Below are 17,961 nucleotides of genomic sequence, written 5' to 3'. Positions count from 1 at the left end.
ATAAGATATCTTCCAGGGAAGAATCGAAATGGGAACAGTCGGGCCCTGAAAGACCAACTGGAAGATCTTCGAAGAAAACCTCGGAATGTTGAATAACGTCTCGTGTGCAATCCGCGATGGGAATGGAAGCTTCGGAGACAATAGATGCAAGAGACGCGTTTAAATCAGTGTTTTAAGCCATGGTCATTAAAATTGAGAGAAATCGGCCTTACCCGTCGGGTAAGGCCGATTTCTCTCAATACCCGACAGTAGCTGTCGCAGTTAACCACGCATGCAGCACAAGGTGGTTAACCGGTTACAGAAGACAAGTCCTTCGGCCTTTGCGTCAGCACCGGATCCGCCCTTCCAATCCTCCAGGCCTCCAGTCAGCTGGGCGAACCATACCCCCGGTTAATTCCGGGGCCCGGGGCATCCACCCCGAAGACCTTTTCCTGGGATCCTGTAAGGGCATCACCGGCAGCTCACGGGGAGCCCCCGAAGACCATGGGGCTCACCTGTGCGGATATTATGGCCAGGGCAGCCGGAATCCGAAGAAACCGCCAAGCTAGATATGCAGGGCACCCGCAGTGCCACAACCCCAGGGCGCATGCTGGGTCGATCAAAGCCGGCAGAATGGCGGCTGGGAAAACTCCGGCCGAATAGGACTTCGGATCTCATCCTAGACGGCCCCCTGCATAACCTAGCCCTGGCGCCCCTCCGACAAAAGGGAAAAACAATAATACATCTCCACGGTGACCAACCGGCATGTGTGACACTACGGGAAACGCCCACCACTTTTTCAATGCAACTAACACCTTACGTAGTGAGAGCAAGGCGCGGCAAGTTTTAAACGGACCATTGCCAAAGTCCGAAACTTCTACAGAGGTTGGATACGTTTAGTCTGGCACCTCCACGATGACCAACCGGCATCGCTCATCGCTTAACAAGTGCACGCAAGCCCCCGCCACCACGACAAGGTGGTATCCAAGGGGGGGAGTGCAAAGGGACATTCAGATTCTAGATTTATTACTCCCCCATGTCGTTTTCACATAACGGGGGACATGCTAGGCTCATCACGGTCCCTGCTAGGAGAACCACAGATGAGGGAAGGAAGAAAACCTTTAGACGGATTAAAAAAAAACCTTCGAGCTTGACTCTAGTTATTTAATTGATTGAACAAAACTCTGACAGATGGTGCATTAAATTTCTGATTTCTTTACTACTGAGCCAAGGTTTTTAGGACATTCGATGGGCCGCAACCTATGAAGAACTGACGGCCACCATACATTATCAAACGCGCCTTGTATGTCGATCGATATGAACGCGACATGGTGCCCAGTCCTCGCTTTTCCTTTACAATATCTAAAATGGACCGTATAGCGTCCGTCGTGGATACCCCGTTCCTGAAACCAAACTGACATTTATACAGGAGAGTACGCGTGTGGAAGTAGTGGTACAACTTATTTGTTAAGATATTATCAAAGACTTTGCCAACAATTGACAGGAGACAAGTGGGGCGGTAAGCTTTCGGGTCGCTTTTATCTCTATCGGCTTTGGAGAGCAAGACTAATTTTGATATTTTCCAACATCTAGGAAAAAAACCGACACTAAGGCAAGAGTTGGACAACTCCGTGACCTTTCTAGGGATTGCTTTGAACACTTTGTCTACTATCTCAATATTGATAGAATCTAAACCGGGCGCCTTACCACTGGAGAACCCCCCAATCACATTGGAAACCTCCTTCATGGTTATAGGAAAATCTTCCTGACTTACGGGGATATTGGACTGCTCTTGCCTAATTTCCCTGTGAATTCTATCATCTTCGTCCGGATTATCACTTGGAAAGAAATTATCTAATAACACCTGGATAGTTCCGTCGAAGGAAGTAGTAAGGGTACGATCCTGTTTACTAACCGCTTGAATTTCCGTGGGCTTGAATGTCCTCCCTAAAGCTATTTTATACGGGGTATCAAAAGCATCCTTCACTGTTACTTTGGAGCAAAACTCCTCGCAGCTTTTCTGTTTAGATTTGTTTATTAATATCTTATATTTAGCGTGTTCCTTATTACAGAGTATTTTTCATCTCTTTCTAATTTCAGTATTTCTAGTTTTTTGCATCATGCGACGAAGTGCCCTGACTCTTTTCCTCGCTATAGCAATTTCCTGGCTCCCCCATGGTACGGCCCTATGCTTAACTATTTTTTTAAAACTAAAGGTATCGGCGCATGCATTAGAAAGCGTTAACATGAACTCGCTGGCAGCCACTTCTAAATCAAGTTTGTCATGGACCAGGGCATTAAAACCTTCGAAACGTTTCCTAATTGTATCTCTAAAGATTGACTAGTCAGCGTGTTTGGTAGCGTATTTGAATGGAACAGAAATTATGGTTTTTTCGTAGCTTAGGCGAAAACTAATCTACCTGTGGTCACTACAGGTAACGTCGCCCCGGATTACCCAATCGTGGAGAACACCCAAAAGCGCATCCGAAATCATTGTAAGGTCTATCCAGCTTTCCCCATTAGAGGTCGAGAACGGAGCTAATGAATCGCTACTGTTGCTGATATGCATGCCTAACGTATTATAAAATTCGACAACAGCGTCGCCCCTATCGTCTGTAAGAGATGAACCCCAGAGGGAATGCTTCGCGTTAAAGTCCCCGTAAATTAAATAATTGGGGTGACTTTGTAAAAGCAAATAGCTACTCAGTTCTGACAGAATAGAAATAATATCCTGCGAGGGGGGAGCGTAAAGAGAAACCATTACGAATTCTTTTCCTTTGAATTTTAAATTAATTACGACATAGAGCTCTGTTAGCTTTAGCGCGATAATATCTAAGTCTGGGTTAACACAAAGTATTGCAGCCTTTGGCCTACCCGAAGCGGATAAAACACGTGTACTTAAAGAGAGACCACCTATTCCCCCTTCTAAAATATATGGTTCCTGAACAAGGACTACGTCAATAGACTGCACGAGAACCTGCTGTTTTAATTGAGCCGTCGCAGCCTTTGATCCATTAAGATATATTTGTAGAAATTTGAGGGGCGAAACCTTACCATTGTTATTAATTACTTGCCTAGGGGGAATGAGTGACCGGTCATCCATAATTAGTACGCGCTTTTCTATATTTCACCGCATATAACTAGCTTGGACAATTAACATCGAGCGCCCCATGCGCTAAGCGATACTCCGTGTTCTTAACGGCGTTGTTAGTCGCGCAGTTCCTACAATGTTTTTCTTTAGCTTCTCACACGTCAAATTTATGCTACCGCCACAATTAGTACAGTGTTGCTCCTGACCCTTGCACGTTTTGGACGTGTGACCAATAGCGCAGCAATTAAAACAACGAGGTACTCTCGAATATTCCCTTATGGCTACAATTTCCCATCCTAGCTTTAACTTTCCTAACTCGATTAAATGTTTAAACTTATCGGGTTATACTTCAAATACACAATTGATCTTAAGATTCCGCGCAGCGTAGTTAAAAATGTGTTTTAAGTCTACGTTTAATACTCTACCATTACTTTGAGAAACAATGGCATCGATAAGAGCCTCCTTAGACACATCTACGCTGACCTCCTTAATAGAGAATAGGGCGCCAGTATACCGATAAAAGATGGCGGCCACTCAAGGGGGAGGAGCAGGGTTTTCCTAATCTCTCTTCTTTTCAACCTGTCAATATTTGACTGATTGATTGTATAGGCTTGAAGTATTATAGGCTTATAACAAAAGATGGTTTCGTAGGAATAAATTTATAAAGACCATAATATAAAGTAAAAAGTTATTTATTTTCTTTAAAAGTATAGGTTCTAATAAAAAAGATATTTTTTGAATTTTCATTTAAAAATGCATTTGATTTATTCTAAAATAATTCCTTCTACCTTCGTAAGGAAGAAGATAAATTTTAATATTATTTTTAAATCTTACGTAAGTCATTAAACCTTTCTTTGATATACAAAGCGTAAAGTTGTTTTCTAACGTAGAGTTCCAAAACTAATCTTTCGAGACAAGGCAAAATCCCCCGGTCATTTTCCCTCATCCTAGAAGAACGCAAAGCCCCCCATTCTCAAGGCAAAATCCCCCGGTCATTTTCCCTCATCCTAGAAGAACGTAAAGCCCCCCTTCCATTCTCAAGGCAAAATCCCCCGGTCATTTTCCCTCATCCTAGAAGAAAGTAAAGCCCCCATTTTCAAGGCAAAATCCCCCGGTCATTTTCCCTCATCCCAGAAGAAAGTAAAGCCCCCCATTCTCCAAGCAAAATCCCCTGGTCATTTTCCCGCTATCCTAGAAACACCTCACTTGGATAGACTATTGGATTTCTTACTTACGGTTTCAGTGTTACTTTTGCCAATTAATACTAAAAAAATTTATTTTTATATAAAAATATTTTATTATCATAAGTAATTATGTGTTGAACTCCTTAAGGTTTTGAAATATGTAGAACGCCAATAAAATGATAAAAGAGGCAAACATGATAGAGACTGCGGCAGTTATGATAAACGTCCTGCATGGTTCGTGTGCCGAAATTACCAAGATCTACTTAACATACTTTATAAATTTTTAGTTCAATAGCTCAACTCAGCTCGCAATTTGGCTTGATAAAAACACTGAAATGCAAATTCGATATGAGAATTTGACATTTATAGATAGTTTAAATTTCATTCCTTCCCCTTTATCTAGCTTTGTATCCACTTTTGATTTAGACCCTAGTTTAAATAAGGGACATCTCCCGCACTTGCTCTTCAACTTTGTTCCCGAACAGGTGTTTGATCCAAAAGATCCTACGCGTACAAATTATGTCTTGGGGGAAAGCATGCCTCTATTAGAATCTTACGCGCCAGACAGGCTATCCGAAAAACAACGTTCGGTTTTAATTTTGTGGTACGAACAAATTGAAGCCAAAAAAGGTTTCAACTTTGTTGAAGCATTGATCCATTATTGCCGTTTGGACGTCAGGATTTTAAGAGAAGGGTGCTTAACGTACAGGGAGATTTTTGAGAAGATTGCGGACGTTAACCCTTTTACCACTGCCGTGACAATTTCCGGACTCTGCAACGCCATTTTCAGGAAAGACCACCTAGCGCCAAATTCAATTGGAATTGTTCCACCTCACGGCTATAAAATGGAAGACCCTCAATCTAAAGTAGCCATCGAGTGGTTGAGTTGGGAAGCCCATAAGCGCGGGGTCACTATTAAGTCGGCTTTTAACGGTTCAGAACCTAAAATTTTAAACATTAAAGTCGACGGGCTTCTGGTTGATGATCTTGGCGCAGATAAAAAGGTCGTCTACCAATTCCAAAGTTGTTTTGGCACGGGTGTAGAACCTGTTTCCCGGTAAACAGAGACCTGGTTTTGCATGGTGACGTCACCGAAACTTTGCACTCCCGCTATACTGATACTTTGAACTGTAGTAAGAGGCTTAGGGAGCTGGGGTATAAGGTAATCGAAATTTGGGAATGCGTATTTCACAAATTGAGGGAGCAAAAGCCTAAAATTAACACCTTTCTATCTTCCATTCTTGTCCAAATCGATGCGTGGGAACCACTTAATCCCCATAACGCATTTTTCGGGGGACGTACTTCCGCTCTGTGTCTTCATCACAAGGTTAAGCCGGGAGAGGAGATTCGATATGTCGACGTCACTAGTCTATATCCATGGTATAACAAATACGGTAAACTACCTTACGCCCCCCCTACGATCTTGACAGACAACTTCCCACCCATTAACGAGATTGAACTGGATATCCTCCCCCCTCGTAAGCTTTCCACCCAGTTTTGCCCCAAAAGATCGGGGGGAAATTATGCTTTGCCCTGTGTCGGCTGTGCGCTGAAAGCAAATATCAAGGGGACTGCACATATTCATCTTAATAGAAGACCGTCTTGGTCCATTACATACTGATCCAATACTGCCCCGGACTTTATTGCCGAAATTTTGTTAATAAAATGGCAGGGCGTTACACGATTGGTCGGACGTCCTTATCAAAAATTATCATTAAAATCTGAACCTAATTTGAATTTTAAAATCACTTGGGAGTATTTCCCCAATGTTTCAATTTGCAGACTGATCTTAAAATTAGTAGAAGAATCGATAAAAATCACTTGATTTTCTACTTCACTCTCACTTTAACAGTTTTCGAGTGAAAAGTATGACGGCGTCTACCTGTTTTACGAGGGACACATTGTAGAGCAAACGTAAATCACGAAACACTACAAATGGTGGACTGTGTATTTATTTCACCAGGAGTTCATGTTGAGTCATGTTGAGTTTTACTATTGAGCTTTCCAGTATTATAACGTATTGTGGTTCAAATTAAACGCTACAATCCTTTTAAATATCACTAATGAGGAACTGTTTCTTTCATTGACTATGCTAGAAATCTAGCGGGAAATATAAACGATTTCGCATGTATTTAAAATATAGTAAAGCTTTGAAACGAAGAATTTTGAAAACAATGCAAAAAATTCATGACGCAAAATTTTGGGCAAATGTATCTTTGGTGAAAAAACGAAGATAAGTATTTTTTTAAATAATTGATGTTTTATAACCATGTCTTTAAACTGTAATATTTTAATATATGTACTTCGGTCATTCCATTTTGTTCTCTTATCATTTACTTTTTCTAGTCTTTGTCCACTAAGACAGTTTTTATTAATAGAGATTTATGGTCTTATGGGAAATTTTACACACAACTTAAATAAATAAAGTTTCCACATTTTACATAAAACTTAACGATTCAATATGTCCCTTTCTTCGCAGTCTTGACTTTTCGATTCCGTCATTTTACTATCTTCGTTAATTGATTGATTGCCCGAAACGATTGTAGCCGTCGAAAAGGGCAAACTTTAAACAGTGACTGCTGTCGGGTTTGATGCCGCATTTTCCTGCAAAATGATTAATAAATTTAAATTTCAACGTCACATTTATCGACACTGTATAAATAGTGTTATCTATCCAGCTTTATAAGCCTAAGTTAATATATTTGTAGCATAGAGGCCCCTAATATGAAAGCCATAACTGGAGGAAACTCGAATTCTTGACTATAATTCTGATTCTTGACTCCGGTTTTTGATGGTAGCTTTGTTTCTTGAGGTAACTTTGGTCGTTGATGGTAATTTTAATCCATGAAGGAAACTCCGGTACTTGACAGCAACTCCAGTACTAGACTCTAACTGCGGTTCTTGGCAGTAAATCTGGTGCTTGGTCGTTATCTTAGTTAAATTTGGAACGAAATATTAGTGGAAGCAGAAATACAATTTGTGCTTCAGCCATTTCCATAGATCTTATTAGAATTTCATCCATGTCATCATCCATTTCGTCCTCGTCCAGCGTTATTATTTTCGGCTTTTTAACATTGACCCTATAACGTAAAGACAATTATTGAGAGCTTCGGTAAATGTTAATATAAGATAAATGTATATACATGGATGTTGCGGCGTCCGATTGAAATCTTTTAACGGTGAATGCTGTTGAAAAAAAAAGAATCATTTAAGATCAATGACTTTCTCGTATTTTTGAGTTTGTAAGTCTGGTATTCAATACATTTCTTTGGTGTTGAAGTGAACGCGGTGGATTCCACAGCAGGGAAGATATCAAACTTGAAATCAACCCTTAAAGGAGAAAACCATTCATAATTGAATTCCTTCATATTTATTAAAGGAATATTATAAAATGTCTACAATTGAAATGTTTCATCATAGAGAGCGTAAACTAATTTTAAAATATTTTGAAGCCAAAAAAATAAAATAAAAATAAGTAAAGAGCGATCGTGGTGCTTATTGGGGCAGGAAAAAAGGGGGGGAAAGAAACCAAATAGGGTAGAGTTATGAAACATCAAGAGTTTTAAAGAGAGAAATTTCCACCTCTCTTTAAAGGGATAGAATCAATCTTTTGACTACTAATGAAAAGCTTTCATTTTTTTAAATCAGATAGAACCTAAAATTACGTTTTCAAAAATATATAGATATTGATAGTTTTAATAACTTAACTATTTTTAATTAATTTTTAAAAGTATTAGTTTTCGGGGCTGCTCCGATCACTGCTCGCTCTACAGGCGTTTGCAAAAACACGAGCGAAAAAACTAAATTACTCCCGCGACTCTCCTCTCGCTCGGAGGTACAGTAGATTTACTCCTAAAAGTAGTTTTCATACTATTCTGCATTTTCGCCAAATTAATATAACTCATTTCGATACGGGGATACTTTGAAAGTTATAAAGGAAGGTAAATAGTTTCACTGTAATTTTGGTGTTCAAAGTAATAGTTTTACTACGTTTAATTACAATTAAAAATATGTTAATGCTTAGATTAGGGCCATTAGGCTAAAATATGGCCATACCATTATTATACATGGAAGCTAAGCCTTTGCCAAAATAGCGCAAAAAAGTGGTGTTTTGGACATTACCTGTAACAATTTTGACAAATCTCTATCATCCTTACTCTACAACGTAACCGAGAGTTAAGAGAACGAAGGATAATAAACATGAAAAATCAGAATTATGTTTACAAAGGTCTTCTCAAATATGCGCCGCTTTCCCAGTGATAGTGACGGTGGAAAGCTACATACAGTGGTCTAGAGCTCCCTTCATTCTCCTTTTTCCGAACAACCAATGAATCAAGAGACATTTGCAACGTCACAGTGTGAAAAACAAGTTGGGTGGTATTTCGCGGCTAGTTTGAATTTCAAAATATCTAACGTACTTTTCTTAATTTTAAACGTTTTAATTCGATTTCTTTTTTGGCACACACAATTTTAGGCACATTTTTTTACCTAAAACTGCCCTCATCTTGTACTAGTCCGAAAACATTGAACCTATCCCTTTAAATGAAAGAAATTTTAGATTTGAAAGTTCGGCTTACTTTTCTCTTTGTAAATTTTAAAAGCTTCCAAGCTTCACGTGGAAACTAAACACTGTTCTTCGCAAGTCAATGCTTGATTTCCACGCGAAAAATTGAGCCATAACGGCTGCCGATAGATCGGTGTAACCGTGTGACACTTTAGTAAATATCATCGCCGATATGACCGTTTTTTCCTCGGCGTCATTTAAATAACAAAATGATAATATTTTGATTAAATTATTATTCTTTCTTTGGGGTTTACGCCAAAACAACTCTCTTATTGAATTCGGCGACCTGCCGAATTCCCGATTTCTACTTCGAGCTTGGCCCAACCATTTTCGCACATACAGTTTGAGTAATTTTTTCGGTCATCTTTGCTGAATGAGCTTAAAGACTAAAATGGTTTCAGTTTTGGTAAAGTAAGAAGGAGTTATACCCCCGGCCTAGAAGGAATAGAACAGTTCGTAAGAGATATTTCTTTTGATAAGCAGAGTAACGGCCGGCTACTTCACTCGCCGTATAGGCGCTAAAAGCCGCGCGTCGCCATACTCTCCAACCCTCTATGCCTTTAGGGTGTCCTATTGTCATCTTAGCTGGGGTGGTCCTGACCTCCCGGACTAGGATGCCATTAGGCACTAATTTCAGTTTCCAAGAATCTACCTAAATTTATGGCTTGATGACTTGGCGGAGAGATGTTAAGAAACTCTCTCCGAATGGTTTTATGACAGGGTTGACTTGCCTGTTCCCCCAATTTTCCACTCCCTTTCTTAAGCGCCTTCAGCGCAAACATTTTACGAATTTTTCGTTATTGTCTCAATAGTGGTCCCTTTTGTGATATTGGGACGATTTTACCATTTGGTTTCATTAAAGTTGAGACCTGCAAAATTATTTTACAGCGAAGGAAAAAGCTAAGTTTTAAAATTGAAGCTCTTGAGTTCTGACACCCGAAACTGTTGGAAAGTATAGAGAGGAACCAGGATAAAGAATGCGTGTGCGGAAATTTGTTTTCACGACGCTATAGGATAGGCAACTCCCTATCTCGAACGACAGCTTATTCTGTTTATACTCTGTTACAACATCAGTTGTCAGCACGCGGAAAACTAGGTCTCTATGTAACGCAGATTTGCGCGTTAATCGGAAAATTACTTTTAAATTAGGCCAAAATTTAACAAATCGGAAAATTTCTTAGATTGTTTCTAATTACGTATAATTAACGAAATAAATCGCGAATGATGGCGAACAACAACGAACTCATAAACCAGAACGTGTCGAGTGGAATCAACGCGGCTCAAGCAACGGGTCCAGCGCCAACCATCCAAGATCTTCTAAAATTAGCAAAAGCCGCCAGGAAAAGCACTAGAGCAGCCTTAACCAGAAAAATTAATGATCTAAATAAATTGATCAAATCGACTGCCGTTCCTGACGTTGAAGAACTTGAAGATGGATTAGCGATCTTAATCCAAAAGGAGGAAGATCTGATGCAAGCGGAAAACAAAGTTGAACCCCTAATAACTGACGAAGCCGACTTGGAAAAGGACCAAGATGAAGCTATAAAATACAAAGAAGACATCATCGGTATAAAACTCAAATTGAATCGGATGATCATCAAATTAGAAGGAACCGCTCCTTCGTCAACGTCATCCTTAACCGCAGGATCTACGGGCAACGCTGGAGGAAACATACTCTTGCCGGAGTAAACCAAAGTCAACTTCAAAGCAACTCTTCAACCTCGCAAAAAGTGGAAGTGAAATTACCTGCATTGACAATCGTCAAATTCAACGGAGATTACTCAAAATGGAACAGTTTTGTGGACGATTTAAAGTAACAGTGCACGATAGTACGAGGCTTGACTAGTAGGCCAGGACCGATAGGCCAAAAAAGGGCTTGACCTAGAACATTTGAACATAAAATTGAAAATTGGTACATGTGTTGTTTTTGACCCAACAAAAAATATACTAAAAGTCCCCTGCTGTAGAGCGCGAGCTTTCGCCGCCATCTTGGAAAATGGCCGCCGGGAATGCCAGCTACAATGTGTTCCACGTTCTTCTTCAAAAATTATGAAAATTGGTAAACATTATGATTGGAACCACATGAACATCTTGGCCAAATTTTACAGCTCTGTGTTCAATAGTTTGGTCGCCATATTGGAAAATGGCCGCCGTTAATGCTAGGTACAGTATATATCACCATGTTGTTGGAAAATTATGAAAATTGATGGGTATTACAATCTGAGCTGTGTGAACCTCATAGTAAAATATTGAAGCCATTAATCAGATAGTTTGGCCGCCATGTTTGAAAATGGCCGCCATCAATGTCATATAGATACAGTATATGGTTCAAAAATTATGAAAATTGATAATAATTATTTTGAAGACCGTCTAAACATCACACTTGAATATTGAAGACGTGCTACTGATAGTTTGGGCGCCATCTTCGAAAATGACTGCTCGAAGTGCCAAATATATTACCGATATATAAATCTTTTCGATATTTTTTATTGAGTAGATGATTTTCATGAACGTATAAAACGCCATAAAAATAACTATTTTCGAGTCTAAATTATAGAGATGGGCCGATACCAGTTTAAACCGATACCGATATGATCCGATACTTGGGAAACCGATACGTACCGATACCGATATTTTACCCGATCCTTCGATTAAACCGATATCAAACCGATACCGATATGGTATCGGTATCGGCCCATCTCTATAGATGATTCTCGATCCAATTTCGGTACTTGCAACTATAAAACTGGCTTATCATACGAAAAACCCATTTTAGACACTAGTTACGTTATCCGAAAACAGATGAAAATCTGTGCTGTCTCAGAGTTTAGGTCTTATGGCGCCATCTACTCTCAACATAAGTATTTATTTTCTTCAAAAAATATCGGGTAGAAATATCGGTTCATTTTTAACTGATACCGATATATCGGTTAAAGCCAAATATCGGTACCGATACCGATATGGTATCGGTATCGGCCCATCTCTACTAAATTATCGACCCATCTTCAAAAAGGGTCGCTGAAATCTTGGATGAGACTGTAATGGATTGGAAAAGTTCGGTACCTAAGCTCGGGACACGTGATTGCGCAATATCGTTTTTATTTCGGTCGTCGTTTAGTGCTGCCATCATGGAGAAGAATTTTAAATTTGAGAAATTATTTCACCTTGTAAATGACGTAGGTTCGGCTAGTTTGAGAAGACTGCGTTCTTATCCCTCGTAAATGGGATATTTCGTGAATGAAACTGTATAGTTTAATTTTGAAATGGATGAGGAAGCTTATTCACAATACCGTTATTAAGTTAATATCTCTTCAAACCTGAGACTGAGACAGTCTCATCCAAGTTAAAACCGTTAACACTTCACTTTTAAAAAAGATATTGTGAAAAAAGCAGACGAGTTTTGAAAAAATTCTACAGTAGGTGTCTCTGAAGTCGTACGACCGAACTAAAAACCCCCAAACAGCCCCCCTTCTGTCCCGAGGTGAGGTACCCGCCGCCCGTGTTAGATGTATGCTATATTCCAATCCATTACAGTCTCATCCAAGCTGAAATATTACTATCCTAAAATCTGGAAAAAAGAAAAGGAAAGCCATATTACTCGGATTTTGGTTAGGAAAAACCGTTTTATATGGAGTATATACATTCTGGTGTCGTTAAGGATTAGATTTAAGACACATTTTTAACATTTCGTCCATGTTTCTCGTCATCCTGAAGATTTTTTATTACGGCTAATACCTTGACAATGACCACACATTGCCCAGCAATCTACATTCACAGTTGTTTATACAAGATGTTCTGCAGACTGCAGGTACAAATAATGAATGTTACAAAATCATCTGATTCCGTAAGGAGAATGGTGTGAATGGGATTAAATCGTTTCCTAGCTATTTTGGACTTGAAGATACGCTCGGAAAAAATGTAGTTTTGCTGTGTCGGTTGTTGGATGAAGCTTAGCGAGATCAAATGAGGACTTGACAGTATATGTGGCAACGGTTCCATTATACGTGTAATATCTACATAGTTGAAGCGTGACGTGTCAGTTATCACCCTAAAAAAAGCGAAAAGAAATCTCTTTTCGGCAGCAGCTATGGCTTCCATAGATGCAATATGGTCATTAAAAAGCGCAACAAATTTGTAAGATGTTGATTATCTGTCATTACTTTAAACCACGCCTTATGAAAACCACACCCAGTTACAGCACGTAAATGAAAGAAATGTTCTCTTAACCTTTTTAACTTAAAGGACTTATCGTGGCGGAGGGGGCCCGAGTTCGGTGTGACGGTTTGGGAGTTCCTAGGGTTCGCCCTTGGTTCAGACCGTTCCTTGCCCATTCCGTGAAGGCTTTGCTGGGCCGCTTCGCCCCCGCCCAGGTGTTGCCATGGCTCGCCTCCGCTATTGGCAACCCTCTAGGGATCGCGGATACACTATTTGTTTGGGACGTATGGCACTGTTGTGCTTGGAGAGAACTCCCCCGTCCCCTCGAGTCTTCTGCTGCCTTAATCCTTCCCTGTCACCGAGCACCTCCTGACAGGCTCGCCGCTGACGGTGTCCAGCTTCTGCCACCTGCTCAAGTGGCGTTTGTCGGTCCCACTGGCCGATCTCGTGTGCCATGACGGCGGTTCCGCAGGTTCAATTTGGAATATGATGGGGAGGGGCGCTGAAAAGGCCCCCAGCTAGGTGTAGCGCCTAATCAAGGGTTCTGACATGCAATTATTATGAAAAATCTTCAGGATGACGATGAATATGTATGAAATGCTAGAGATCTGTCTAAATTCTAATCTTAAACAACACTAGAATGTATAAACCCCGTATCAAATCATATTCTCTAATCAACGTGTTGAGAATAACAGCTTAGAATAACTTTTCTTTCTTTCAGAATTTAGGGCAATGATTTTCATGTGGCCATTTTTAAAGATGGCGTCGATAATTTCGACTTCGAGATATCCATTTTTTGTTGTTTATTACGTTAATGAAAATCATCTATTCAAAAAAGGAATTTCAAAATGATTTATATATTTGAAATATATTTAGCATTTCTAGCAGTCATTGTCGAAGATGGCGCCCAAACTATCCGTAGCACGTCTTCAATATTCAAATATGATGCTTAAACGGTCTTCAAAATAATTATTACCAATTTTCATAATTTTTGAACCATATACTGTATCTATATGACATTGATGGCGGCCATTTCCAACATGGCGGCCAAGCTATCTGATTAATGGCTTCATTATTTTACTATGAGGTTCACACAGCTCTGATTGTAATACCTATCAATTTTCATAATTTTCCAACAACATGGTGATATATACTGTACCTAGCATTAACGGCGGCCATTTTTCAATATGGCGACCAAACTATTGAACACAGAGCTGTAAAATATGGCCAAGATGTTCATGTGGTTCCAATCATAATGTGTACCAATTTTCATAATTTTTGAAGAAGAACGTGGAATACATTGTAGCTGGCATTCCCGGCGGCCATTTTCCAAGATGGCGGCGAAAGCGCGCGCTCTACAGCAGGGGACTTTTAGTATATTTTTTGTTGGGTCAAAAACAACACATGTACCAATTTTCATCTTTATGTTCAAATGTTCTAGGTCTTACCCTAAAAGTCCTGGGCTATAGGTAGATAAATTTGTTTATTTATTTCTTATTTGGAAGGGGAAGCTTTCGAAGCTGTAGACGGGTTAGTTGATTCAGAAGAAACTTATGATGAAGCTATAGCATTGTTAAAAACATTTGATAAATCATACATCGTCTCACATTCATACATGCAAAAATTAAGGGATATTCAGCCGGTGACAAGTTCTAAAAACCTGTCCGCCCTTAGACGTTTATTAAATACATGCGAAATAAGCTTACGTAGTTTAAAGTCCCTAGGTGAAAATACCACGGAAAATACCTCCTTCTTATGCCCAACCTTGTAAAGATGCCTTCCTGATGATATCAGGACCGAGTTTTGCCTACGTAAAAAATCAATTACTACTAATTTCAGTAAGTTGGATGTAAATGAATTGTTACAATTTATAAAAGAGCAGATAGAAAGTAGGGAGATGGCTCAGATTTTAGGTTCATCCTCGGCGCAAAATGGCGGGAAACTTGAATCCCATGTTAAAACAGAACATAAGCCTAAGAGCAAAGTAGAAAACAAGTACCATGCTAGTGCAGCTACCCTTACAGCGGGATCTAGGGGGAGAAACAACCAAACTGAAGGCGTCTATTGTATTTTTTGTAACAATACAAACCATAAATCAACAGAATGCCGGAATTTTACCCTAGAGCTGAAACAAAATATTTTAAGGGATAGTCATAGGTGCTACATTTGTCTTAGATTTGGCCATGACGCAAAAACTTGTAGATCAAAATTTCGAACATGTAAAAAATGCCGTAAGAAACACAATTTCGTAATTTGTGAAGAAAACAAATCACATTTAAAACCAGGCCCAAGCGAAACCATTGAGGCTAACGAAAATCAGTCGGTAGTAACAAATTTAGCTCCAATTAGAACAGTAGACGATTTAGTCCTTCTGCAAACAGCTTTAGCTATTGTTAAAAATCGTAGACATCCCCACTCGATGGTGGAAGTCAGCAAACATATATTAAATCGGATCTATCCAGAAAGCTTAAATTATCAATCATAGGGCATAAAATAATTGACATATTTCCTTTCATGAGTAAAACCCCAACATAGTACAAAACAAACGTAGTTCAGCCACTCTGGACAACCGAGAATACCCAGAGAGAGTTTTTGTAATCAAAGCTGTTGAAATTCCCTTTCTTTGCCATTCAATAACAAGCGAAGGTTGTTTGGAACTAGAAAAACTTTTGTTAGATAGGGGATTGCAAATGTCAGATGACCCCAAGGCCTACAAAAAGGGGAACCCCGAGATAGAGATCTTAATAGGAGCGGATTTTTTTTGGCAACTTGTTGTGGGAAACACTATTGAAAGGTTTTCACCATTTCTGGCCGCCATGGAAACAGTTTTGGGAGGGGCGTCCTTAGGACTTGCTTTAAAGGAAAATACACCACGGGTTTCACAAGCAAATAATGGTACGGTCATGTTAATAAACTCTAGTGAAAGGGGCATCGATCAAACTCTTAGAAAGTTCTTTGACCTAGAATCTATTGGAATAGATAGTAGGGAAAATTTGGACACCAGGGACGATGACACCGTAAACTTGTTTTTCAAAGACATTAGATTCAATGGGGAAAGGTATGAAGTGAAGCTTCCATGGAAAAATACCAAGGAATCACTCCCCGATAACAAAATGGTAGCGTTAAAAAGAATGTTAGGATTAGTTAAACAGTTTCAAAAGGACCCCACGTACTACCAAGAATATAAAAGGTGTATAAACGAACAGGTAGAATCAGGGGTTGTGGAAAAAGTTCCCCAAACCGAAATAGATAATAGAGTCCCTGGTACCTATTATATCCCTCATAGGGGAGTGGTCAGAAACCACGTGTCAACCACCAAACTTCGCGTAGTCATGGATGCATCCTCTCACGTTAAAGGGAGCCCCTCCTTAAATGAATGCCTTTCTTCGGGAACCAACTTGAACCCGGACCTCCTGCTGTTGCTTATAAGATTTCGAACACACAAAATAGCTGTGGTCGCCGATATTGAGAAGGCGTTCCTGCAGGTGGCTACAAATGAAAACGACAGAGATTCCATAAGGTTCTTTTGGGTCAAAGAAAATAAAGGGGTATTAATAGAAAATGAATTTGAAACCTATAGGATGACTAGAGTGCCTTTCGGGGTTACTTCTAGTCCCTTTCTCCTTGCATGCACTATTAAATATCATTTGGAACATGCTAAAAACGCTGACCCAATTGTCAAACAAAAATTGAACGATGATATTTATGTAGATGATTTGACAAGTAGAGAGGATAGCGTGGATCAGGCTTACAAACTGTCTGAGGATGCAGCCAAATTAATGTTAGAGGCCAACATGCGTTTTAGAAAGTGGGTGACTAATAGTGTTGAATTAAGAAAACTTTGGGGAGAAAAAACAAGTCCAGGAGAAGTTAATCTCTTTGAATCAGAAATAGGCAAATCAGAATCAAAAATCTTGGGTTTAAAATGGGCATTCTCGTTCAATTTAAGGGTGCTGATGGAAATTTTAAAGGTCGCTAAAAAGACAAAACGTTGCGCTTTAAGCGCTGTGTACCAAATTTTTGATCCAATCGGATTGTTAGCTCCGTTCACTATTAGAGCGAAATTTATTATTCAGAAAGTATGGGAAGAAAAACTAGAATGGGACAAAGAACTTCCTGAACCGTTGGCAACTGAATTTGAAACTTGGGTATTCGAATTGTCAGCTTTAAGCAAAATTAGTGTAAACAGATATTATTTTTGGGAAAATGAGGGTGACATAGTAAAATTAGAGCTCCACTGCTTTTGTGACGCTAGCCTCAAGGCGTACGCTGCGACGGTGTACGTCAGGTATGAGACTAGCGCGGGAAAAATAGGGACATCCCTTGTAGCTGCAAAGGCTAGAGTGGCTCCGCTCAAGGACCTTAAACGAAACAAAGAAGGTAAAGAGGGCCTAAGCCTCCCAAGGCTAGAATTGACAGGGTGTCTCATTGGGGCGCGCCTCACTAATTATGTTAAGAACACATTTGGTTCCAAATTGGAAAGAATTATTTGGTGGACAGATTCCACAGTAGCCAAAGCCTGGGTTCAAGGAAATCCCTTAAACTGGAAGCCATACGTAGCGAACCACGTAAAAGAAACCCAACAATTGTCTGATCCAAACTTATGGTTTCATTTCCCGGGGATTCAAAATCCGATAGATCTGCCAACTCGTGGTACACGGGCTGGAAAATCAATAAATTCAGATTTGTGGTGGAAAGGGCCCACGTGGTTGATGGAACCAGAAGTTAACTGGCCAAAGCACGATCCAGAGGAAATAGATTCGGATTTAGTGGGAAAGGAAAGACGTAAGATCACGTTGACGGTGCAAGTTTCAGATAAAAGGGGTCTCCAAAATATTATGGATCTTAACACCCACGAATCCCTAGATAAACTTCTGAGAATCACGACTTACGTAATCAGATTCGTAAAAATAAAAACAAACCAAAATTCCGAAAATTTAGCTGGACCTATTACAGCTGAAGAGATGAAATAAGCGGAAATTAAATGG

At 39.7% G+C, this 17,961-nt stretch overlaps 1 protein-coding gene across 1 annotated transcript; it reads left to right on the top strand.

Moving 5' to 3' along the window:
• Nucleotides 1–14,870: 14,870 nt before the first annotated feature.
• On the top strand, nt 14,871–17,946 carry LOC149673370 (uncharacterized). Its single transcript, XM_089840071.1, has 2 exons — nt 14,871–15,039; nt 15,509–17,946. Exons 1-2 carry the CDS (start codon nt 14,871–14,873, stop codon nt 17,944–17,946), a joined length of 2,607 nt encoding a protein of 868 aa, XP_089696197.1.
• The last annotated feature ends 15 nt before the right edge of the window (nt 17,947–17,961 follow it).

This window comes from Phalangium opilio, unplaced genomic scaffold, assembly GCF_054372755.1.
Source record: "Phalangium opilio isolate 3A_F unplaced genomic scaffold, DU_Popi_V2 ptg000052l_1, whole genome shotgun sequence".
NCBI classification, from domain to species: Eukaryota; Metazoa; Arthropoda; class Arachnida; order Opiliones; family Phalangiidae; genus Phalangium; species Phalangium opilio.
The sequence above is the reverse complement of the archived record's forward strand: the minus strand, read 5'-3'. Positions and strand labels throughout refer to the sequence as shown.

Excerpts from the sequence above, each read along its gene's own strand:
- LOC149673370 (XM_089840071.1), top strand. The coding sequence starts at position 14,871 with ATGGCTCAGATTTTAGGTTCATCCTCGGCGCAAAATGGCGGGAAACTT. Across the intron at positions 15,040-15,508 it reads CCAAACTGAAGGCGTCTATT|TACAAAACAAACGTAGTTCA; the intron begins GTATTTTTTGTA and ends ACCCCAACATAG.